Source organism: Parasteatoda tepidariorum, chromosome 8, assembly GCF_043381705.1.
Source record: "Parasteatoda tepidariorum isolate YZ-2023 chromosome 8, CAS_Ptep_4.0, whole genome shotgun sequence".
Taxonomy (NCBI): Eukaryota; Metazoa; Arthropoda; class Arachnida; order Araneae; family Theridiidae; genus Parasteatoda; species Parasteatoda tepidariorum.
Genome location: NC_092211.1, coordinates 57,371,890 through 57,397,449, shown reverse-complemented (window position 1 = coordinate 57,397,449; position 25,560 = coordinate 57,371,890). Strand labels below are relative to the sequence as shown.

At 26.8% G+C, this 25,560-nt stretch overlaps 1 protein-coding gene across 2 annotated transcripts in view; it reads right to left on the bottom strand.

Annotated features, from left to right (window-relative positions):
* The window catches only part of LOC107454903 (protein turtle), a 954,328-nt gene that overhangs the window by 91,187 nt on the left and 837,581 nt on the right, over positions 1-25,560 (bottom strand). For both annotated transcript variants that reach the window (XM_071184031.1, XM_043039893.2), the window contains one exon: positions 6,039-6,374. In XM_071184031.1, coding sequence (XP_071040132.1) covers positions 6,039-6,374 — 336 coding nt within the window. The remainder of the gene's footprint in view (positions 1-6,038; positions 6,375-25,560) is intronic.

Sequence of the window (25,560 nt, the reverse complement as noted above, 5' to 3'; positions counted from 1 at the left end):
TTTCTAAGATTAGTCAGACTTAATTTAATTATAGATATAGTATGTAATTAAAATGTGTCACGGATATTTATGGATGTGTGATAAATATTTATTTTCCGTCTTGCATTCTTGTATTTATTTATTGACTTCAATTTTTCTCCACCTTTAGTGAAAAATACGAAACTGTTAAATAAATTTAACCAAATAAATGGTTTTTATAGGATTTTCTAAGGTATCATGATAAAATTACTACATTAACCAAACTTTTATCTCAGTTTATAAGATTGCATTTTACTGTTAATTTTACCAAATAATTATCCAAACGGCTTTGGTAAAAATTACCGAATTTTTGGTGTTCCCATAGAGCCGGAAAGACGGAGACTTTTACCGTATTCTTTTAGTTTTGGACATACATTTTTTCTCAGTGTGTCTTTAGGCTTTGCTATATTGTAAAGAAAAAAATGAAAGTGGAAACAAGTTTATTTCCAAATTTGGAACTTACATAAACAACGTAATATTATACAAGCAACATTACCAATATATGTTCCGTTTATTGCAGATAGTTCATGTGCGTCGTAAAAATTTAGTAGTGACCCTTGTTTTGATCTCATTTAGAATTAAAAATGTTTCATGTTTTGATGCGTTGTTTTATGGTCTTAAAAATTAAATTACATGCTAATTAAAAAGTGCCAGGTTACAAGTAAAGACGAATGTTCATAAATTTTTATCATTGTCAAGCAAAACTTAAAAAAATAAAAAGTGGCATTAAATAAATTTATACTAAATAAAATATAATTCTAACTGAGTCAATCCTCGTATTATATTCCATTAAACAATCGAAAAACTTTTGTAATAAAGGACAAGTTAAAATCATTAAAATACTTAATATGTTATAGCTTTGGAAGATTAAAAGATGACTTGATGAGAGAATTTTTTTTATTTGATGTTAAGTATTTAATTATTTTCCCGAACGCGTCAAAGTAATTAAAATTATCTAATTGTTTTGTAATTACATTTTCAGAAAATATCAAAAATCCAAAATTTATGTCTCTTTACAAGGCAAGATACTAATTAAAGATCTGATAATCTCTTTCGGAGCTAGCTAATTGGATTCCAAAAGTCTAAGGGTTTTCCATGAAATAATCATTTCTATGTTCCAATTTCAAATATATGAACACATTTCTAACATTAAATGTATGAATGATTAATGATTTGTCTACAAAATGAATGTAAAAAACTAAAATTCTATATTTTGAAGTTGCAATTCCCTAATGAGTTTGACTAACTACTGCACCAGAAATGTAATCTGTTATAATTGAATCAGATTAAAAAGTTATACAAGTCTTGAAAATGTTTCAGATTTTGTTAAAAGTTCAAAATTAATTTTAAGCTTAAAAAATATGGCAATTCATTTGTGTTGATTCATTTTGTTAATGCTTTAGATAATATTATCAGATGTTTTTTTTATGTAAAATTATTTTATGAAACTATTATGTATCATTTTGTATTTCAATTGTTTTACGAAACTACTGGTATTCTCTGAATAAATGACAGCTCTATAATATAAGTGCTTATAACTATATTGTAATTACGCTTTTGCAAATAAATAAATTTTAACCTTTGGACTGGGAAAAAACAAGCGTAAATTTACATAGAATAAAATTTCCATTAAAGTTTTCCATGTAAATAATTAAGTAGAATTTTCATATGATGTTGTAATGCTAAATAAATGATTTTTGCTTTTAAAAAAATGTACATAAATATTTTATTCAAATTTCTGAAAAATAATAAAATTAATATCAGAGCTATTTCTTTGGCCAAATAATTATTCACTTTCGAACCGAATAACCAATTCGTAAATTTGAGTTTGAACAAAAGTAAAAAGTTAGCTTATAAATTTAATTTTTTCTCTTCAGTTAGTTTACAACCCGGCTTTTCTTTTTCATAACCGGTATTGAACAGCCAACCGAATTCTGAGTTTATGACTACCAATCTTAAACTCATGATGACGGACTTTTGTTAGGATATATTAGGATGCATATCCTAAGGATATAGGATTATGCTAGGAAATAGGATTATGTTAGGATATAGAAGTATCCTGAGTAGGTGCCGCAATCAAGCAATTCAAGCAATTAAGAAGCAAAGATTTAGTCGAAATTTATCAATTCACTATGTAGAAAAATGTAACAGAAACAACGAAGCAATAACACAATCAAAATATGTCGAATCCCTATCAAGAAAAGAGAGATATAGAGCAAATAATAGCAGTTGGTTTGTCTTACGATGCTTGGAGATATTTATTATAATCGTCTTCGGATTTTTTTATGTTTTAAATGATAATCAGACAGTCTTCGTTGTTTATAACTGAATTTTTCTTCCCTAATGATTTGTTAACTCCGATAAAAGTTTTAAATTTTTAATACTTAAATATAAAACCACCCTTCCCAATCTAAATACTTGTTTGTCTTTTCCTTGACACGGGTTCAAAAAATAGAAATTAAATATCGTCACTACAGAATAATTTCTATTCGTCACTCTTTATTTTCATATGCACCGAGCTTGAAGCATGTATTTTAATTGCTTGTCTTATGATCAAGTTAGAAGATAAATAGCCTTTTTCTATAATATAAACCAAACTCAATGGTGTGGTCTCATAACTCATTCTCCAACTCTAACCCATCTCAGTTTTCTTGACCTTGTGTTCTGGGATGCAGGAGTTGATGTTCCGGTTGTGTGGTCAGCCGAACACGGAACCCCCAGTGTTTTGTCCCCAAGTATGCTTGGTACTGATTTTATCGACCGGCGGAAGAGATGAAAGGCCTTACCTTCCGAATGGACCTAAAGGAGTCAACCTGCCCGGGGATGGAACCCAGGATTTGTGGCAGGAGATCGTAAACTATAATGTACTGTATTACTATAATAATTGACTATATATATAATTTAATATTGTGCAAAGCTGATATTTAAAAGCTAATTCGGCATATAAAAATAAAAAAAGTATTTATTCTATAAGAATATGAAATTAGATTTTTCAACATTTTTATGAGCAATTAATGCCGAAATTGAATTTTTTTCAATTACATTTTGTATAATAATTCAAATAAATTGCTGAAGAAACGTTCATTTCTAAGAAGATTTAATTTTAAATTTCAAAAGTTCAAAAATAAATAAACGAATAAATAAAGTGTAATTTGAGTTAAATTATCTATTAGTCTAGTATTTATACGAAAAAAATATTGAGAAGGCCAATGTCAAACCTGAGCTGTCGAGCAATTGATAATTAAGATGATTTATACAAAAAAATAGTATTTTTAGAACTGTGAAAACTTATTAGCTATTTAATTTAATTAGATAAATAATTCAATTAAAAAAAGTCAGTTCAGCCATTGATAAAAAAAAATTTAGTTGAACGCAAGAATAAAAAAAGGGGGTATGAACATGAATTACAAAATCAACGCGCAATATGCATTGCCATTAAAAATATTTTAGAATAAATAAATAAAATTTTTGTAAAATTAAAAAAAAGAGGAGGACGTTTTCTGCAGAACCATCTTAAAAAAAGCATTAGCAAGGTCATAGGTTATAATACCGTAGCATAAGACTTAAACTTTGATGAAAGGAATTTTATTAAAATATTTTTCCTGTTTTTTATCTTCAATATTTTGTATCAACTTATGTCAAAATAAGCGAAAAATATTTTATTTTGCATTTTATTATCATTTGGCTATGAAACACAGCATGAAACGGTATGCCATTTTTTTACGTTAAAAGTGGAATTTTCCGTATACGGCTTACTTCCAAACAATAGATTTTCAAATTTGCAGTTATTTAGATCTAAGAGAAACAGTTATTAATCATTGATTCTTTCTAATTTACAAAATAAATTATTGATAAATTTTTGAATGAGAATGCAAAAAAAGTTTTTTTTTCCTCCTTTTTAAAACTACTTTTTCTGGATTTTGCATTTTAATACATATATAATTCATATAATCTGACAGATTCTTTCAGTAGCTATTACACAGTTTCTCACAATTTACACAAGAAAGATTGAAACTTAGTATATACGTATATTGCCCAAAAACAGTCAAAATGACTAGATTGAGAAAGAATAAATAATGTGTAAAGAAATTTGTTTAAAATTAATTTTTTGTATTATTTACAGTTATATAACAAGTTATTAGTAAATATTAACAGTAAAAAAGTTATACGTGGTACAAAATTCTAAGAAATTGTGTCCTTACCATATTGTGTATAATTGTGTATACCATCATTGTTTTTCTAATTGAAATTAAAAGAAGTCAAAATGACTTCTTTAGGCAATCTAGTGTTAAAAAAACACCAATATATGTTTTTTTTTCTTGCAATTAAACAGTAAAAATTTATGCGAAAGAACGCAGGTGCTCCATCTGTGTCAAGTTTTAATCTAGGGTTGTAATAGTTAAATGTGCATTTTTAAAATTTTTTTTAAAATTTTTCTGACGTGTATGAAATTTTCGTTATTCTTTGAAACCTAGAAATAACGAAATATATATTTTTAAACTATTTGTAAAGCTGAATTCTAAAAGAATTCGGCGATAAATAAAATAATTTAAAATTTAGCAAAATAAAACTAATCCATACTGACAAAAACAATAATCATGGGGGAGTTTTAGTTATCTTCATGCTTTCAATTTAACGTTTTACTGCACTCAAGTCTAATTTTTTTAATATTTTGTTTTTTAAAAATAAAATGAATAATCATAAATAACATAATATTTTGGTTTTTCAGATAAATGTTTAGTTCAAAAAGACGACTAAAAAATTAATTTATGTAAATAAAAGCTTAGAATGTTCTTTATAAATCCCAAAATATTTTGCATGCTTTCCTCTCGAACAATGTTTGCTTAAAATTTAATATATTTAATCTTTATTTTTATACCAGTCAAAATGGAGTCACAAGGAAAAAAAAATATTTTTACTTCGATATTTCGTTAAAAAAATTTCAGTAACTACATTCTTCTGACATGAAAAGTACTTATTTGCGCATCCCCTTGAGATTTCCGCCTTCACTCTTTTGTACAGAAAATTAACTTAATTGAAATCTTCATAAGAAAATAAATACTCATAAGGAAAACCAAAAAAAGAAATAAAAAAAGAGTTTTTCCATCATAAGATGTCTCTTTTTGTTTCTTAGTTCGAATGAAAAAGAGAAACTCAAATTTGTCAGAGTTACTTAATTTTTTTTCTGCTTTGTTTCGGTGTTCTTCTATCCACCGCTTTTAATTTTAATTGCTTTTTCGAGCATGTAACGCATATTATGTTCAAAAATGCTTAATATTTTTAAATAAATGAAGTGTTAGTTTTTTAGTTTTCAACAAACTGTTTGCTTCACAAGTATTTTCTTAAAATTTTTTTTATTTATTTTTACTTAATTATATAAGAAGATACACTTTTTTAATGTGCATAAATCTTTTGAATGAATTTCTAGGTAATTCATTTATTCGCAATAAAAGGTCTAATCCTTTTTCCATAACGTTTTTATAGTAATTTAAGATATGTGACAAGTGCAAAAATAGGATTTTGGGTAAATTCATGTTTTTACATGCTCGCGATCTCATGCGTCACTTGAGCGTAACGTAAATTAAGTAAAGTTAGTAAGGTATTGATTAACACTGCGAAATAATGCACGAAACTGAAACATATATACCAACACAAGAAATCTAAAACATTTTCAAATTTGCGTTTCATTTATGAGGATTTATTGCTTTCACCGATGTTTTTACATTATTAGATTATGCAAAACACATCTTTAGAGGTTAATCCTACAAAAGTAATTTTTAATTACATTTAGTAGTATTTGCTTCATGGTGCTATCCGACGTGAACCATAGCCAATCAAATTACCAAAATCAACAATTTCCTATGGTACTTATCCTTTTATTTGAGTCATTAGAAACCTATTTCCACATTACTTATCTAATTTAATAACAAAAATCAAACCTCAAAATTTTTTAAACTAATACTATTCTTAGAGACTTCATTACCAAAGGAGAGAAAAAACAGAGTAAAATATCCACTTACCAATTACTTTTAGAGTGATTACTGTGTTCACAGTCCTTGCTTTTCGGAAGTCCACCCTGCACCTATACTCCCCCGCGTCATCTTCCTGTACAGGATCAAGCTGTAGAAAAGCAGGCCGGTTAATCATGTTGAAATAGGCTCTATTTTCCAGATGAGTGCTGGCAGATTGTCGGGCTTGTTCTACAGTGCCACGTCTGGCATCTAATGTATAAATTGGCGCAGGGTCTTCTCCTTTATACCACAATATTAGGACCACCGAATCATCAGCTGAAGGAGGCGATATGTCACATGGTAAGGCGACTTTGCCTCGAACTACGGCTGTGTACAAAATTGTAGCTGTAAATAAAAAAATACATAATTTAAAAATTTTATATTTGTTAAACAGAAGAGTACAATTTTCATATTAAGTGGCACTCTCCTCCAATTGAATTAATCTATTAAAGTGGATGAGACGGAAGGGCTGTATCCTAAATCTGCTTTTAATCATACTTGTTTCAGTTTCTCATTGATTATCAAAATATATTTTTCTCGTCTTTGTTTTCAAAAGCATGCAAAAGAGAAGGCCGGAAGAGAATTATAATTTAGAAATATATAGTTCATGGAGTAATTTTATATTTAATAATAATAATGCTAATCAAAGAGATTTCAGCAAACCGTAAAATACAATAAAAACTCTAGAATCCTAACGAAAAGTATATATTTAAATTTAAATAAAACTATGCACATACTACAGACTCAAAATTACAGTAATTTTAATTTAAAATTTAAATTGAGTAATCTCTGTCTCTCTCTCTGTATATATATATATAAAACAATNGCAAAAGTTCAAATTTCACATTAATTATACGTCACGTGAGTAACGGACAAGTGGAATAGCTTAAATACTGTCTAAAAAAAGCAAATATTTCAGGAAAACTAAATGATGAAATTTTAAAGCTTTGTAAAAGATTTAAAGCTTTTTCTACACATAATTTACACTCATAACTGTAATTAAGTTTTAGTTTATTATGAATGCAATGATATCATTATTTCATTAATTACTGCAATTATACTGTCATTAAAAAACCAACTTTAGTCCTTATTAACAGAAAATTTTTAGTCTAGTTTCAACTTTTCAGTGTGTTATGCGTATATATTTAAGTTCTGGTAAGAACATATTAGAAAAAAAATCATTATACTTAGTGATTGTTATAAAAAAAAGGAAGAAAAAAAACTACAACAAATCACAGAACTTTATATAAGATTCCTAACTTGTGGTATGAATCATATAAACTCATAACTACGCTTCTGGAACTAAGACTCGAATAAAATATAATAAAGTCAATATAATTAAGTTTAATTATAAGATATAAAGTAACTGCAATAAAATATAATTTATTATGAATACAGGTTTCTAAGAAAATTTTTCAAAAAAATTACCATAAAATGTGCACAATGGAGTATTTCTAAAATTGATGTGTCTATATAATTAAGAAAAATTGTTATGCATTTAAGTCGAGTATAATATTTGTTTGAATTCAACATTTTATATGTTATACAAAGAAACAAAGCATTGTTATAGGGGAAAATGGCCATAAGCATTAAATGAACTGAAAAAGCCTAATGAGCCATGAACCTTCGTTTGTTTACGAAAAGAAAATATTTAAATAAAAATATCTACATTTCGCCAATAAAATGTGTGTATAATTTTGATGTTTGAACAATAAGTAAATTTTTTCACTTATCTTAAAAAAATTACTTTTTTTAAAATGTTATTAAAAGAAACTGTCTTATAAGAGTAAACAAAGAAATAAAATAAAGTACTAAATGACATTTTACTTCTCAATTGTGAGAACGTTTTCTAAAAATAGGGCGTGCTCAAGTAGTTTTTCCTGAAATTCAAATACTTTTTTTTTCACTTGTGTAATTACAAAGATCATGACAACATTGGCAGATAAATACTTTTACAAAATATTTCTTAAGTTGACATTCGTTTCAAAGCAAATTCACAAAACGTCTTTCATTATTGTTTGGGAGACAATAGTCCTGGAGAACATTTTTCCCGATTTTAAAACTTTTCTACAAGAGGAGAACTAGTAAAACGAAAAAAAATTTTTTTTTTCTTTAGCATCCGGGCTTTTTTCTTCTTTATTCTCTTCTCGAAAATGACAAAAATAAAAAATCCTTTAACTTCACTTCAGCCACGAAACATTTCTTTAAGGAGTATAGATATATATAAAACGAAAGAAAATGAGATACAAGCGGAATTTGAGCTCTTTTTTTTTGTTTCTTATCCCTTAAAAGTAAATAAAAATAAGAAAAAAACTACATTATTTGGAAAAGTACAAAAGTTTTTTATTCGCTTGATGCTTTATTTGATGCATTTTTTCAACATTCTACATCAACTTTTTTATCTTTAATGTATCAAGCTTTTTTAGAATGGCGACAAAGCTTTTGTATTAATGACAGTAGTTTCAGAAAACGGACTTTATTTACAGCAAGCTCAAATCAAGCCATTTGGGAGCCTGGACACCTGTCATTGGCGATTTCATTATGTCGCCATGTGTGTGTTATTAACTACTGGGCAACAAAGAAAACCGATTCCAATATTTTCCAGGCAGTTAAATACAAAATATTGAAAAAGGAACTTTTAAAAAGTAATCAGTAATCGTATCTTTCAATCAAAAGAGAACCGATCGATTTGTAAATTAACTTGAATTTGCTGGGTTGCTTTATAATTAATAATTACTTGTTTTCGTTACATTGCTTCATCATCAGAAAAACGATAAAATGATTTATTATTGGCATTGTTTTAGACTGACATTTGAAGGTTTTACTTCATTTTTGCTGAGAAGTATAGAGTCATAGAGTTTACTTTTGCTGTAGGTAATCCATTGGGAATAATCTTAATTATCCATTCATTAATTCATTGGTAGTATTTTTTAATAATTAAAAAATTTCATTATTAATAGGTAATATTTTTATCTTTAAATGACTAAACATTATTCTTTAAAAATAAAAAATTTAAAAATATATGTATAATAAGACTATCATCAGAATCATCAGAAAAATGATGAAATGGTTTATTATTGGTATTCTCAAAAACTGACATTTGAAGATTTTACTTTCTTTTCGCTAAAAGCGCAGAGTTCATTTCTACTATAGGGATCTATCCATTGGAAATAATTTTCAGTTATTTAAGAATTTCATTATTAATGGATCATAATAAAGTTCTCCAGTCCCTAAAAAAATATTTTTTAAAAACGAAAATTTAAAATATATGTAAAATGAGATTATTCATTATATTTATTATGTATGAGTGCTTAAAAAATGTATTATTAGTAAAAATTATAATAATTGAATTCGAAACGAATTGCATTTAGAACAAAAAAACTTCGAAACAAGTAATAAAATAGCATTTTCACAAAACAGTTAAAATTTATAATTATATGCATATACGTCGTTTTCTGAATATTAATAATTATTTATCTCTGAGTACTATAATTTAGATTTATAAGCATAGTTGAAAAATATTCCCTTTCAGACATTTTTATGCAATTTAATTTCATGCTTTCTGACATGCGGGTAAAAACTATGGAATCGCTACAATTTTTTTAACTAAAAAAATAAATATTATAATACAACAGTGGCAAGTAAAAGATCCTGATAACTTGGATAGTAGTACAGAATATATGCAACTGCAAAACCAATTTTTAATACTTCTTATAATACATATTTGAGAGAGTGATAGGTATCCATTTATATTTGTATAAGTTATAAACCTCAAACATTAAATATGCATGTTACTTTTAAGAAATGTTTATTACTCCCCGCCCCAAATTAAATTTAATAAAGCTAAGAAATAGAACACATTTTATGAGCAATGCAAAATAATTACTATAATTTAAAAAAAATTCAGTTTTGGAAGAAAAGCTAGAAGATTTAAAACTGAACTTAGAACAGCATTTCCACAAAATCAATCCCCAAATTCCACGAAATCAGACAAACTCTATGAAACATCCTTGATATTATAAAAAGAAGCGAAGTTTAAGAAAAAGTTCTTATTAAAATTGAGCTTTTGTGTTTGAATCGCCACCGTAAACAAAGCAAATACAAAGCATAGGAATTAGTATATCCAAGCAAAGAACTGATGCAGAACTTTAATCCAACTAACATTACTTAATTTAATTTAAATACGTAAACTTTCTACTAAATCTTGCAATAATAAGTTATTTGAATGTTAGTTATTTCCTACTTAATTGTGGAGGACATGATATTCAAGAATAAATGTACAATACAAGGAAGAAAAAAACAGATTATTTTGTATAAATGCGAAACCCTGAAATTTTGTGTCCGTTGTTTGATACATGGGAAAACCAACATGGAAAAAGGTGTAGAGTGCGCAAAATCAGAATAAATCACCCTTAATTATGTTTGCTTCATTGATCAGATTTTCTAATTTTTTTGTTGGTGATTGATTTAGATTTCAGACTCCCAAATATGGGGGTTCGTTTTGGCTTAGACACTTTTGATATTAATTTTACTTTTCGCTATATCTCAGGAGCTTTTCTAGCGAATTTAAAAAATTTGTGCAAAAGTTCAAATTTCGTTTATCCAGAGATAGTTCCTTGCAAAAAAACTTTTAGAAATTTTTTGTTTTATTTTTTGTTTAGTAATAGTAAGAAAATAGTTTAAATTATAAAATAAAAATTGCTTTTTAATCATTTTAAAGAAAATAGTTTTTCATGCCAAAAAAAAAGAGTGAAATCAGTCTAATAGTTCTTGATAAATTAAACTTTTTCGAAAAAAAGTCCAAAAAATGTAGGGTTAGATTGCATTTAAAATGTAAGCTATCAATTAACCTTTCTGTGTAAATAATATAACTAAAAAATAAACGATGAAGAATTGAACACAACAGAACGAATGAAAGATCCGCAAATTAGCTGAAAACTATTTTGTAAATGCATTTTAGCAACCATTAATTCATGTAAATACATAAAACAATACTCAAAATATTCTCTTAAATATAAAATTCAGCATTTAATTCAAATTCAGAAAAAAATATTTCCGATGTATACCTGATAAATTTACATGCCTTCCGCAATACAATGCTCAAATAGAAGAGATGTTTTTTTTTCATAAAAAAAACATTAGAACATTTAGCTTAATATATTCCTGAAAAAGTTAAAGCATTATCTGAAAAAGTAGTTTACAAAATATGTTTAAGCTCAGAAAATTCCTTCGGCATTTAAAATTTTAGTTTATCGACTTAATAATTACAAATTATTCTTTCCATCCCTTTTCTGATTCTTCCATTCGAGTTATACAACTACATCTTGATAAATCATTCTAGAAAACTACTCTTATTTCTTTTAATGCGCTTCTCCTTTAATCTCATTAGCATTTTTCCACAATCATTTCCTTTTAGAGGTCCCTATCCAAACTTGGCCGTGTTTTACTGCTGCATTATCCCAGGGCCCTGTTTGCCTTATTCATTTTCATAGTCTCAGGTCTCAACACGCGATGCAAGCTGGGCTCACGTGTTGGCCGATACTTAAAACACTGCCGCCTTGCCACATTGTGAGTTTCCTTTTGTGTTTAAAGAGGGTAGGAAAAGATATTTCGAGTAGATACCGGGCCTGATTGCGTGCTGGTGTAACACGCCATGCTTGTTTTAGCAGCTTCTCGCGCCGAACATTCAACGGATTGTTTAGACTATCTACTGGCAAATATAAGAATGTTTTTTTGCTATTTTTGTTGCTAAGTTAGCTGCGTATTGTATATTTTTGCACCGAGAATGATAAATGTTATTTGAGGAAATAATATTTGGAGAGTGTGAAAAAGAATATAAACATTCTCATTGATTAGATATCAGTTTGTTTTAAGGATGATATTGATTTATTTATTTATAAAACTTCCTGCTTTTATATATCAGTTTTTACATTTATGTAACATATAAACGAAACACTAATATTCATTTGAAAAAATTGTTTTTACACGTCAAGCAAGCCTTATTAGCTTCTCATACCGGACATTCAATGGATTGTTTAGACTATCTACTGGCAAATATTAATTATGCTTTTTGCTATTTTTGTTGCTAAGATAGCTGCGCATTGTATATTTTTGCACCGGTAATGACATATGTTATTTGAGGAAATAGTTTTTTAAGAGGGTGAAAAAGATTATAAATTCTCATTGATCAGATATCAGTTTGCTTTACGGATGATATGGATTTATTTATTTATAAAATTGTTGTTCATATAAATCAATTTTCGCATTCATATAACACGTAAATGGAATGTTATTATCCATTAATCGAAATTGGTTTCAAACGTCTGGCAAGTTTTTGTAACATCTCACGAATGAGATTCAACGGATTTCTTGGGCTATCTACTTACAAATTAAATAATATTTTTTGCTATTTTTGTTTCTAAGTAAGCTGAGAATTGTGTATTTTTTGCACCGGTAATGATAAATATTATTTGAGGAAATAATATTTGGAGAGAGTGAAAAAGAATATAAACTCTTATTGAATATCAGTTTGCTTTACGGAAGATATGGATTTAATTATTTATAAAACCTGCTGCTCATATGAATCCGTTTTTAGATTTATGTAACACATAAACGAAATACGCGTATTCCTTACTTAAAATTGTTTTTACACATCAGGTGTGTTTAAGCAGTTTTTCAAGCTTCATATTCAACGGATAGTTTAGACTATCACATCACTGAACAACATAAACTGAATAATGTCTTTGAGTGAAAAATATAGGTGCCTTGCCTTTTTTGTTAAAAATTATAAATCTGTAATTATTTTCTGGTTACAATGTACAATTTTCTCAAAAATCCACTTTTACTCACTTTCACCGTACAAATTTACAACGTACAGGCAAAGAAAGTCTTTTTTCTTAAGCTATGATATCTGTAAAATTTAATTATTGCATGTTGTTAATTTTAAAAACATTTTTATTAATTAAAAATGATTTTAATTAGAGTTACAAAACGCATATTTACGTTATGGTATACCGGCAGGGTGCATTCTGCATTCTTCATATAAATGATATATATTCTAAACTATTATATATCTTGGAACATCACTTTTGTGTCAAATAATGCAACATATAATAAATTGAGCATTAATGTCGATATTTTACAGGCAATTTTGAATCTATTTATTAGCTATCACAATGTAAATGCTTCCTGGCTTTTTTTTCACAGCAATATATCAAACATATCCAAATTTCTATTTCAAAATACACGCACCTTGGTGCAACTCATTGAAGTTAAAAAGAATGAGCATCAAATAGAGGTGAAATACACATACACCCAGTCATTAACGGAATTTAACACCCGAGAAGTATTATGTTATAGATTGACCATTTACAGTAATACAATCCCAACATAGTTTCCATTCTCTGCTTCACTGACTCAACTGTTATCTACATTTACTCGGCTACTCCAGATAAGTCAGTGACAAGAATAATGATGGTTTGCGCTGCTTTAAATCATTTGGTGGTGAACAGTACAGATTTTATTGGGTACATTTTTGGTGATATTTTCCTTTTTAATTCTACGTAAATATAACTTATTTTTTGCATTTTGAGGTTAAGTGTAAGATTTTTACTTACTTATTTTAACATATTAGAACAATTTGTGAAATTCACTTTATAATTTCGGATTAAAAAATCCCAATTTTTTAAATTTTTTTGAATGAAACTTATAAACTGCACTCAAAAAATTAAAATAATAGTTTCTTAAACAATCGAATAATTATTAAAAATTATAGAAAACTTTCAACTACAGCAAGGAAAGGATTGTTAGCATCAACACAAATTAATGATTTATACATTATTTCGATTTTTTTCATAGTTCTATTTAAATTTATTTTTTAGTTGGAATTAAATGACAAACTCAATTCTGAGTATACTACCAGAGTTCAACTCCGTAGCCTTGTAATGTTGTACCTAATTCAGAAGACAAGGGAACTCCTGGATGAAGTACTGGGAGAAATTTACATTCATCGAAGGCTTTTTAATGGAAATTATACGAATCTGGGTTACAGGAAGATAAAAACCACGAAAACACCCTACGGTTAACCTGCTAGCAAGGGAACTCTAATCCATGATCCGTGTACCACTGAGGTTATTTTATGTCTGCATAGTAAGTGCAGAATTCGTTTTGTTTGCCGCAGAATTCGTACCGATTAGCCCTCGTTGGGATTCAAATTTGGATCCCTTCATAAGGAAGCAACTGCTCTATCCCTTGCCCCACCATGGATCCACAAAAATTAATTGCAAAATTTCGAGCTTGAAATTTAAATTTTTTAAATTGGTTGAATGAAACAAACTACCATCAAAAGAATTAAAATAGTACATGGCGTTTAAAAAAATCGTTAAAAATCTTAAACCAAAACAAGGTAGTTGCTAGCGTCAAATATGAAGGATATTGACATTGTTTTGTCTTTTCTCGTATTTATGTTAAACATTTTAATCTCTGCCTTAATATTTCTTTCAGAAAATTAAATAATCTTCTGGGCATTGTATCCCAGGAAGGATCAAAACCAAAAAAGAAAAAAAAATTCTCTCTTTTTGTCTGAAAGAGAGAATCTAAAGATTCCACGAATATTAAATTATTGCGGATTGATTGTATATTATAAACATGAAAATGTGTGTGCAGTTAGTTTGTATTACAGACAATAAAATAAAATAAATTATTCATTTTTAGATCATTCTAATTTATTTAAAAATTAAAATAATTAATTACATGTATTCTTTTAGATGCGTGTTTATGTTTTTTCATCCTTTCGAAATACCTGTTATAAAACTGTTTCTACATGAATCATAAAGTACAATAGTTGCTGTCATGAAAATATGTGCGATTATTTTCCTGAATTTGACTCAAGAAAAATATTTTAAAGATTTATAGTCCAAAATTGTATTTATTCATTGAAGAAAATAAATTAATTGTATACGCATTTTTCAATTAAGTTTTAAATTTGGCAATTTGGAAATAAAAATGACTTCAATTAAATTACTGCCACTACAAAATGTATTGATTGAAAACTACTTCTTTCTAATAAAACGTTTTAAGATTATACATCTTTATGCATAATTTCTATCGGTAAGTAATTCAAAAGTCACGAATTATGCCTGGATGGCAATTCTCTATATTAGACACAGTATAAATTGGAATATACATAAATTATTCTTTATTCATACCTTCCGACAAATTAATTTCAATTCGACAGTTTGAAAGTAAAAAACCACCTCATTCAATCACAGTATTGTCAAAAGACCGATAAAAAATATTGATAAGTGTAATTTCGGTTTTAAAAATTAAGATTCTTAATTCAACGAAAAATAATAAAAAGTAGAGTCTATTGAAGACTACTTGTTTCCAATAAAACGTTCCTTAAGTTTATATATCTTTATGCATAATTTCCATCGGCAAGTAATTCAAAAGTCAGGAGTTATGCCTGGACGGCAATTCCCTACCCAAACTCTCCATGCGTATAAATAGGAAGATACTTAAATTAAGCTTTATTCATACCTCCCGAGGGATGTGAGAGAAACTAACGCTCTTCCTTTTCAATTTCTCATTTTCTGTTTAGAATTTCACGTATTGTGCATATTTCTTCGGATAAAAATAATCTAAAGTGGACTTTTGTTCCCTATCAGGATATGCTGACACACACAAACGCTAACAAAGGAGTAATTTTACCGTAGGTAATATTTTGCACGATTATGGTTTTGTTGCTTAGCCCAAAGGCAAGAGAAGACTTTGAAGCTGGAGATAGAATTACATTCCCTCAATATTACGCCTGAAAGATAATTCACTATATCGAAGAGAATTAAACATTTTTAACTCAGCAGTTTGTAAATATGTTCTTAATTTTGCGTTCGTAAATGTGCTTGTCGGAGATGATTATATCTGATGCTCAGCTTCAATACATAATGGATGAAAATAAATTTTTGTAGATAAGGATAATATGAATGGGATTAATTTTTTTTTAATTACATTAGTGAAAAATATTTCTTGCAAATAATACTGAAGATGGTTAATGTTCATAGTTAATGAATAATAAATTAAAGTACATTTTTAGTTGTCGATTAAATTGTAAAATTGAATTTATAATTTTGTTAACGGAATTTATAATTTTATTTGATAAATTATTTTTTTTTCTTAAAAATGTAGTGAAAAAAACTGCATAAAATATTCCATTTTAATACATGCGTATTAAAAGTATCATTTAAACAGATAAGATTTAGATAAAATATCAATAACTATAGTTTAAACTTCATTTTAATTACAAATGTTCTATATATTTTTAAAAAAAAATTATATATATAATTTTTTTACTAGAAAAGATCGGTATAAAATAAAATTTATTTTTCTATTTTTTGTCAAAACATTTCCTTTAATATTATAATTGATAATAACTATATATTCCTTTTAGTAATCATATAAGGATTATAATTAATGATTCATTCTTATTAAATATATAATTAAGAAGTATATTAGTAGCAATTAAGAATGACACAAAATACAAATGATTTTCATAAACTTTCGGAATTTTTGTAGAAAGATGAAAACAACATTTACTAAAAAAGCATCTGATTAGACATGCATTAAATATTATTATTTTCAATACTTCATATGCTTTATGTATCAGATGCTCTATAAGAAAAATTGGTTTAAATCTGAACTATAAATATTCAATAAGTTTTCAATACTACAAGTTCAATAAGTTTTAAAACTAAATCATGTTTTCATTAACTGAATCATATTATCCTATAAAACAAGTTCAAGAAAAATTATTTTCTTCAAGGTAATGGTTGAACTTTGCTCCAATAGAATGTTACAGCCCTTTTGAAGGTTAATGTGACGGCCCCTATTAACTGTTACAGCCCTCTTGAATATTAATGTGATTCAATGCTCATCAAAGTTTTAAAAAGCGTTTATAAAAATTACCATATTTGGCAACACTGATAGTTTAGCCAATTATAATGTTTAAATAGTAGTGGAAAGAAAACTTATTATTTTAAAAACAGTGAATATTTAGAGTACCACAGTATAGTTTAAGACACAGTATAGTTAGTCAGACAGTTTATGAATATGTCTGATCTATTTTTATAGTTTCATGCAGAAATTTGAATAAATCAAATTTATAAAAGCAATTTAATTCGAAAGAATTAATTTTATTATAATTTAAGTGCTTATAAAAAAACTAATATAGTTTCAACTATGGATTTGCAAACAAATTTTATAAGTGTAAATATTATAATATAATTTATGAACAATAATAAAATCACAATTATTTAAAAAACAATATCCAATGTCGCACGTGTACTTATCGGATTTATTGCACTTGCATAACAAATTACCTCAGCTATTGTTCATAATGAGGTCTTTGGCCAGAAAATAGGGACTAGTTAAAAAGAGATTAAATACTGTATATAGTTAAATGAAGATTAAATATTGAATGTAGTTGGCGAGGCTTAAGTTTAAATAAACTGTATTAATTATTAAAAAATAAGATAGAAATATATCTAAACGTAATTTCTTTCTAGGAAATTAGGAATATGATTAAAATTAATTTATTTCTACGCGTTTAGATTTTAATTATTGCTTTTAAGTTTAGTATAAAATAAGTATAGTTTCTAAATAGTAATAAAAAATAACAGTAAGCCGAAATCTTAATGAAAATTAAGCGCAAATGTATACTTTCAGATACATACAAAACTTACATTAGTATTTGTTAAGATGATAATCTATACCTTTGTTCTAGATCCAGAAAAATGACATTTATTTCTGTATGATTATCGATTAGGTCACATAGATTTGAGGTCACATAGATTTGCTACGTAATGTTAATTGTTTTTGTTTTTTTTTTAAAAATAACTATATTATAATATTTCTATGAAATCTTTAAATGTAAGTTTATAATCAATCTCGAATTACTTTTTACATTCAATTTTTTTCAGTACAAGAAGAAATAGTTTTTAAAATATTTATTTGTAGTTTAAATTTTCCCCCTTTATAATTTAGGCAGAATAGAAAACCGAAAATAACATTATGAGACACATTATGACTATATTATGGACTTGGAAAAATTAAAAAATTTTTTTTTAATTCAAAGTAAATTTATCAAATTATTTTAAAATCTTTTTTCACTTCAGTCTTTGTTTAGGATACATAGTGATATCCCGTAAAGCCAAAAAATCAAATAAAAAGTAAAAAGAAATTCTGCATTTAGTGGGTTGATCCCTTTAGCTACAGTAAATAAAACCATGAATTTGTAAAAATACAAATCTTCATAATTTTCACGGGTTATTAGGTTTGTTTTTTAAGTTTAATTCTATCTTCATCTTGAATTTACATAAATATTCTTGAAAACCCTATTGAACATTCAAATATTTTTCTTTACATTTCCTACAAAAAAGGTGTAAAAAAAACAGCTTCCAAATAGAGAACAAGAGCATCAAACTGATGAATGCTTTATGGAAAGGAAATCCCTGTAACGGTTGAGATGGCATTTATCAATGTCAACATTGATTTTCAGCTTAAAACATTTTGGAAATGTTATAAAAAGTATAAAATAGAGGCAGGAATATTTTGTAGGGCATTTATTCTTATGAAAACATTTTGGTTTGAAGATTTTAAGGAGAAAGGAAAAACGGGGAACAATTTTTATTCTTCGCTTTTGTTCCGGGTATGTACTCAAAGCCTTTAAATATATTTTTCTTCATCATTCCATTTACATTTTTAATAATCTTATAATTTTTCTTCTAAGGGGTCACTTCAGAACATACAAAATTTCATTAAGTACAAAATTTAATTCTCATATCTGAATTTTGTACTTAAAAAAAAAACGCATTGTAATCAAAAGTGTTTTTGTTTTATTTTTGATCTATGATATTTCATAAGCTCTTTATGCCTCTTGGTTACATAGCTTTTCTATAGGTTTCTTTTATAAAAACTTCCAGATTTTATTAAAAACAATGTTTAAATAAATACGAATGTTTAAATAATTTAGAATGTTCAATTGTTTAAATTAGTTTAATGATAGGAAATAGAACTTACCTAAATAATTATTCAAACAATTCTTGGTAAAGTTACTGTACTGTATGGTGATGACATTTCTGGTAAAAAGTAAATCACAATTCCGGTAATAAAAACCAAAATATACGGTATTCAAACCATTCATTTTTTAACTCGTTCGCTCATATAGTAATGGTTTACAGAAAATTCTGCTTTTCGAAATTATAGTTCTAATTACCACACATTTAGTAAAGAATACAAAAGTGAAGAATAAATTTAGCCTAAAACTTGATCTTTACCTTATACTCTAAGGCATCATATTAAAATTACCTAATTTTACCACATTTTACAAAGTTTATCATACATTATAAGTTTATATACTATTGTTCATTTTTCCAGAATCATTACCATAGCACTTTGGTAAAAATTACCTAGCTTACCATAGAGCTTACTGCAAATTTTACCATATTCTGGTAATTTTTGGTCATACTTTTATTCTCAGTGAAAAAACTCTTTATTTTTACATTACGAGCAGAATATTTTCTGAAGAAATTTAATCAAAATTCTTAAATTAAACAAAAGTTTGTAAATAGTTTATAAAAAAAAAAATCATGCTTGCATTCTTGGTCAATCTGCTTAAGTCTGCTTAGTGTTTTTTTCTTCTTCCTTTTAAGCGTAAATTTAGTGTGTAAGTAACAAGTCAATCTTTAGCCAGTTAACTTTTCTTATTATTATAGGATCTTAAAAAAGCTAAAGCTTATTCATTAATTTATCATAAAAAGGGAAAATCACAACTAAAATTAAAAAAGAGAGATATAAAATTTTAAGTTTTTTTTAAAATATATTTTACCTATTCTTCTGTTTCATTAATGGAATTGTTGTGAAGTTATAACAAAAATTTAAGCTATTTGCCAGTTCCCTTAAGTTAAAAGCGCTAAATCTCCTGTTTTTTATCACTTTCCTTGTCAAAAAAGTCTTTTAAAAAAATTGCTTAATATTTCTAAAATGATAAGCTGATTTTTATTTCATTTTATGATAGAAATAAATGAAATTATATTTTTCTATGCTTATTTTATTTTCCAAATACACAGACAATTCACAAATTGAATTCAGATTACAACTGTTTTACCAATTGAAATGAAATTTAAATTACTAATAACGCACTCAGTTAAATTTCGAAAGAGGCTTTCTGCATTAAGTGCAAAGCAATCATAGAGATGCTAATGAAGACACCTCCTGCTCAATGTACAAATAATTGGGAAAACAAATATAATGTTATTTTATATTAAATGAAACAATAGAACATCGCAATATTAATTATAATGACATGTTCAAGAAGAAATTGTTTAATAGCATTAAAACATTAGAGAATATATTAGGGGAATTTTAAACACATTAATTATATTTTGCATTACGTATAGAAATTAGAATGCTTTTAATTATTAGTCATGATTCAAAGGGAATAAGAAGCTTCTAATTAAATGTTTTACTATACAGTTTTGAAGGCAATATAATTTGACAAATTATATTACTAAATTATATAATCAGAGTAATGAAATATACAAGAAACTTCAAACAGAAAGAGTATTTTACTTCCTTCATGCTAATCTACGCGATGTTTTAAGCCCGAAATTTCTTTATTTATATTTTCTTACTCACTAATTTACATTTTTGGACATTTTTTTATTTAATTTTATGTCCCAAAAAGTGATTTATTGTAGTTAGTGACTGATTTCCAATTTTCTTGTAAATATTCTTTGAAAACTTAAAGGTTTTGAAATCCAAGTTTATTAAATACTCACGAACTTCAAATTTACATATTAAGTATTATATAATACACAGTAATATATAATGCATAGTATGTAGTAAAAAATACACAGTAATATATAATGCATAGTATGTAGTATATAATACACAGTGGTATAACTATTATTATAATACACACATCAATGGATAAAAGAAACAAAAAAACATTTAAATGCATTGTCATTCGGTTCCTTAAATAAATTAAGAAATTTCGGACATTTAACTGAATTTTCTGTCTGAAAGACATCCTTAAAATATCAGATCAATGAAATGAAATTTTAAAACAAAAAAACTGATACCGAACTACATTTATAGGATAATCAAGTAAATTTCTTATATTGAAATATTTATTGAAAAATATAATGCATGATTTAATATTATACTGCAACAATTTGTAATTATTAGTCTTTTAAATTAATTAAAAACATTTATTTATCTTCAAATAATTTAAATTATTTAATTTTTCCAAGTACAAACTAATTTTCGACACGTTGAAATTAGCAAGGAAATTGTTTTGTTATCGTCACTTTTTGTCCTATCTAATAGGGTAACGGGTGAATTATTTCGGACACTAGGGTCTCGGTCCTCTTTTCCAACTGCCAAGTATTTGCTGTTCTGAACACGCAGGAGAATTACAATTACTTGTCTATTAAATTAATTAAAAATACTACTTTCTTTTTAATTAATTAGAATTATTTAATCTTCGAACCCCATGCAACATTTTTCAATTTATTTTTTTCTGTTAAATTATGCACTGAAGCAAATTTCAAAATTCTTAAAAGAATACTTCTTTTTAACAAAAGTATTACTTTTCACCATATGCAGATTTGCACGAATTTTTAAATCGAAAAAATAGAACAATTGAAAAGTATTTTCGGCACGTCGAAAATAGAAAGGAAATTGTTTCGAAACCATCACTATTTGCCCTGCGTAATAGGGCAACGGGTGAATTATTTCGGACACTAGGGCCTCGGTCGTCATTTCCAGCTGCCAAGTATTAACTGTTCTGAATTCAACAGAGTTCTCTGTACACTAGGGAAATCAAAGTAAACGACCCTAGGTATCCATCAATTTGATGCGAATACTTCTCCAAATTCGAAACCTCCATCAAAAATGAAGGGGAAAGATTGAAAATGCGAATTTATATGTTTTTTTTTCTTCCTTTGAGTGGATTTTATGGTTTTACTAGTTCTCAATATCCGGTGTTTTATTTTTTTTCTTTGAAAAAAAATCGTGCAAACTAGGTAACGCTTTTTGTATTGACGAAACTGAATTTCAGTTCTTAACCACGTGTAGGTTTGAATACTAGATTCTATTTTTTTTTATATTCTTGAAAAAAGTGACTTTGATGCACAATTCTGGATTTTTTAGTACTCATGGGGAAAGAAATGAGGTTTTGAAATAAATATTTTCATGACTACTTCAATATATTTCGAGAAAATAGTGTTTTGTATTTGCAATTGATGAAATTGATGATATCGAACTGAAATATCACTGGTATGAATACAATTTAAATATTCTATCACTTCTGAGGAAATGTTATTAATTTTAAATAACTTTCGATACATCTAAATTTTTTATTTTAAATATTTCTTAGAGTAATAGCTCACAACAACCTTTTGTACTTTTTAAAATGTAAAATAAAAATTTAGCATTATATCTATTTATGTTATCGAAATAATGCTGTTATAAACTGTTTCAAAGGAGCGAATATTGGGGTCTGAAGCACTCTGTCACATATATTTTAATTCATACAGAAAAGTGCACATTGAATTTCTACACTGTTAGAATTTTTATTCTAAAATTTCGGTAAAATAACCGGCAGCAGTTTGTCCATCCAATTAACCGTAAAATTAAAATTTACGGTAAGGAACATTTTTTAACTTTATGGTTTTAAAAAACCATAAAGTTAACCATAAAGTTAAACCATAAAAACCATTTAAAACCATAATTAACCATAAACAACCAATAAAGTTAAAACCATTTAAAACTAGCAGGTTTTCAAAACCGTAATAAAGAAATTTTACTGGATACTAGAGATAGTTCAGCAGTATTATGGTGCTGCCATCTATGCGTGAATAAGATGAAATTATCTTATTGTAATTGCCGAGGGTCACAAATTTAGGGTTGAAGGACACTGGAAACTCTCCATGTGTTGAGGGATATGGAGAAAATATTGTGATGTCAATGCTGGGACCCGAACTCCTGTTCAGTCGGTCGTGAGATTGATAGATTAACCCTCTTGGTTATAATATGTACTCATCTGCAAAGGAGAAAGTGGCTTCATTAAGTGGACCTAGTTGCTGCGATGAAATTCTGGTTGTCTAACCATATTAAGTGAAAGAAGTTAATAAAAAATTTTATTCAACGTTAACAGTTTTAATACCATCTTATTAACGGTCATTTGACTGTTTTATTTGAATATGGTGAAATAACAATTAAATAAATAGTCATTTAACCATTTTTTCCAAAAGTTTTTTTAACAGTGTAATAAAAATTTCTCTAACCTCAGTGATTAAATTAATGTATTTATAATGTATAATGCTAAAAACAAAGCATAATGGGATTATCAGTCAGACTAATTTTTATTCAGGAATTCTTTTCTATTCAGCAATATTCAGAAAAAAAAATTTCTAGTAAAATTTTATTTAAAATACAATTTTAGTTTAGTTTAGTAAGTAAAAAAAAATACAGTTTTAGTCTTAAAGTAAAATTCTTTTAACCTATTATTATTACCCATTTATTTAAGTATACAAAATCATTTTCCAATCATTCTATTCATTTAATTTAAATTAAATTGAGATTTACTTCGAAAAAGAAATACACTGAGAAAATTCATTTTTTTGGCAGAAACTGTGCTAATGTCTACGAACACATCCTCAGAGGTGTTCATTTACTAAAACACGACATCTAAAGTATGAGCACAGTTTTACTCATTGATTGAATGTGTTTAAAATAATTTGAAACACTTACATTAATTGTTTGTTGTTACAGAAAGAACATATGATGCCATTTTGTAAATTTTAAATCTATATTTTGTCACTTATAACTATTGCAATTTTTATTAAACTAGTTAAGAATCCCTGATTTAGTTTTGTATAAAATAATACTTAGAACACGATCTAGCAATTTTGGTTGCAATATGTTAAACAGAATCATGTAGCTTATTTTACTTCAAATGGAATATAAAATTGCAAGAAATTTCTACTCTTTATTGTTAAAATGCTTTTTTTTCCACCTATATTTAAGATTTACCTAATTGATAACATAAATTGATTACGAACCAATTCTTATACATCCGTATTTTACTTAAACTAAATATTAAAAACAAAATAAATGTATTTGAGGTATTTTATAGTCACACTTACATAAATCAAATTCAGGAAAAATAAACCTAATAAAAAAAAGAAACTAATTCGTAATGCAGTTACTACTTAGATATACTTTAGTTCAATTTACCCGTGACCGTATTTCCTCTCTCACATAAATAAAATGAAAGAGGAAATTCAACGCGTTAAGAAAATCAAGAATTAAGAATCTTGTTTTACTTTCATTTGCATAAAGAAACACTTCCTCGGTTATTTACAGTTGCATAATTTTCAAAACGACTACTTTTAAACGCGCAATAGTTCTCTAAGAAAAACATTTTCTTTAAAAAGAAAACTTTTTTTTGTCATTTCACACCCCGCAAGATTAGTTAAGAAATTCAGTACACGTTATATCGCCACAAGCACATTTCCCAAGCTTTAATCAGTTTTCTGTTCACTTTGAGCTTATTGCATACGTGCAGGGTGTACAGTGTTAAATAAATAAATAATGTATTACATGCAAAACTGAGAAATTTTCCATGCATTAGAGATAAGTCCTCGTGCTTCGCCAACGAGATATCTTATTTAGAAAGGTAAAATGTCTTCATTCGAGTGTGAGTTTAAATATTCAAAAGTGGTTCCTATTTGGCGTGAAAAAGAATTATTTGGCTTATGCAGAGTGACGAAAATGGAAAAACTTGCAATATGTCACAGTTTCTGTTTTCTGAAAGAACAATGTGTATCTTATATTTAAAAATTTTTCTTGCATTTTTACTTTCAGTTTAAAGTTTCAGTGCATGATTCTCTTAAAATTTCTTTTTATTACTGCTTTGAAGTTCTTTAATCCTCAAATTGATCTTCTACAAACTGATTTTGCAGTTTGATCACTGAAACAATTTTTATTGTTTAGTTGATTACTCAAAATATAGCGTAAAGTATCCGTAAAAATGTCAAATATATCTCCAATATATTTTTTGCACTAAAAATTAAAGCATTTATTGTAATTTGCAATATAGCACAATTTTTCTTTTTTAAAAAACAAAATTGAATTTTTTTTTTAAATTTTTTTATTACATTACACTATGTTTAGGGTTTTTAGTGCAGGACTCTCTAACAAATTCTTTTATTACTGTTTCGAAATTCTTTATTTATCAAATTAATTTAAAGTATTTTCAGAAAATCACTAATGTCATTTGAAATATTGAAACAATTTCTTATTGCTTAGCTGTATAGTCCAATTATAGTGTATAGTATTTCTAACAATGCAAAGGTTTCTCTATTATATTCAATGCTTTAAAAATAACAATATATAAACAATTTTAAAATATTAAATTAACGCATTTAAAACAGTAAAACAGCGCATTAAATGCTTTATATTATATATATAT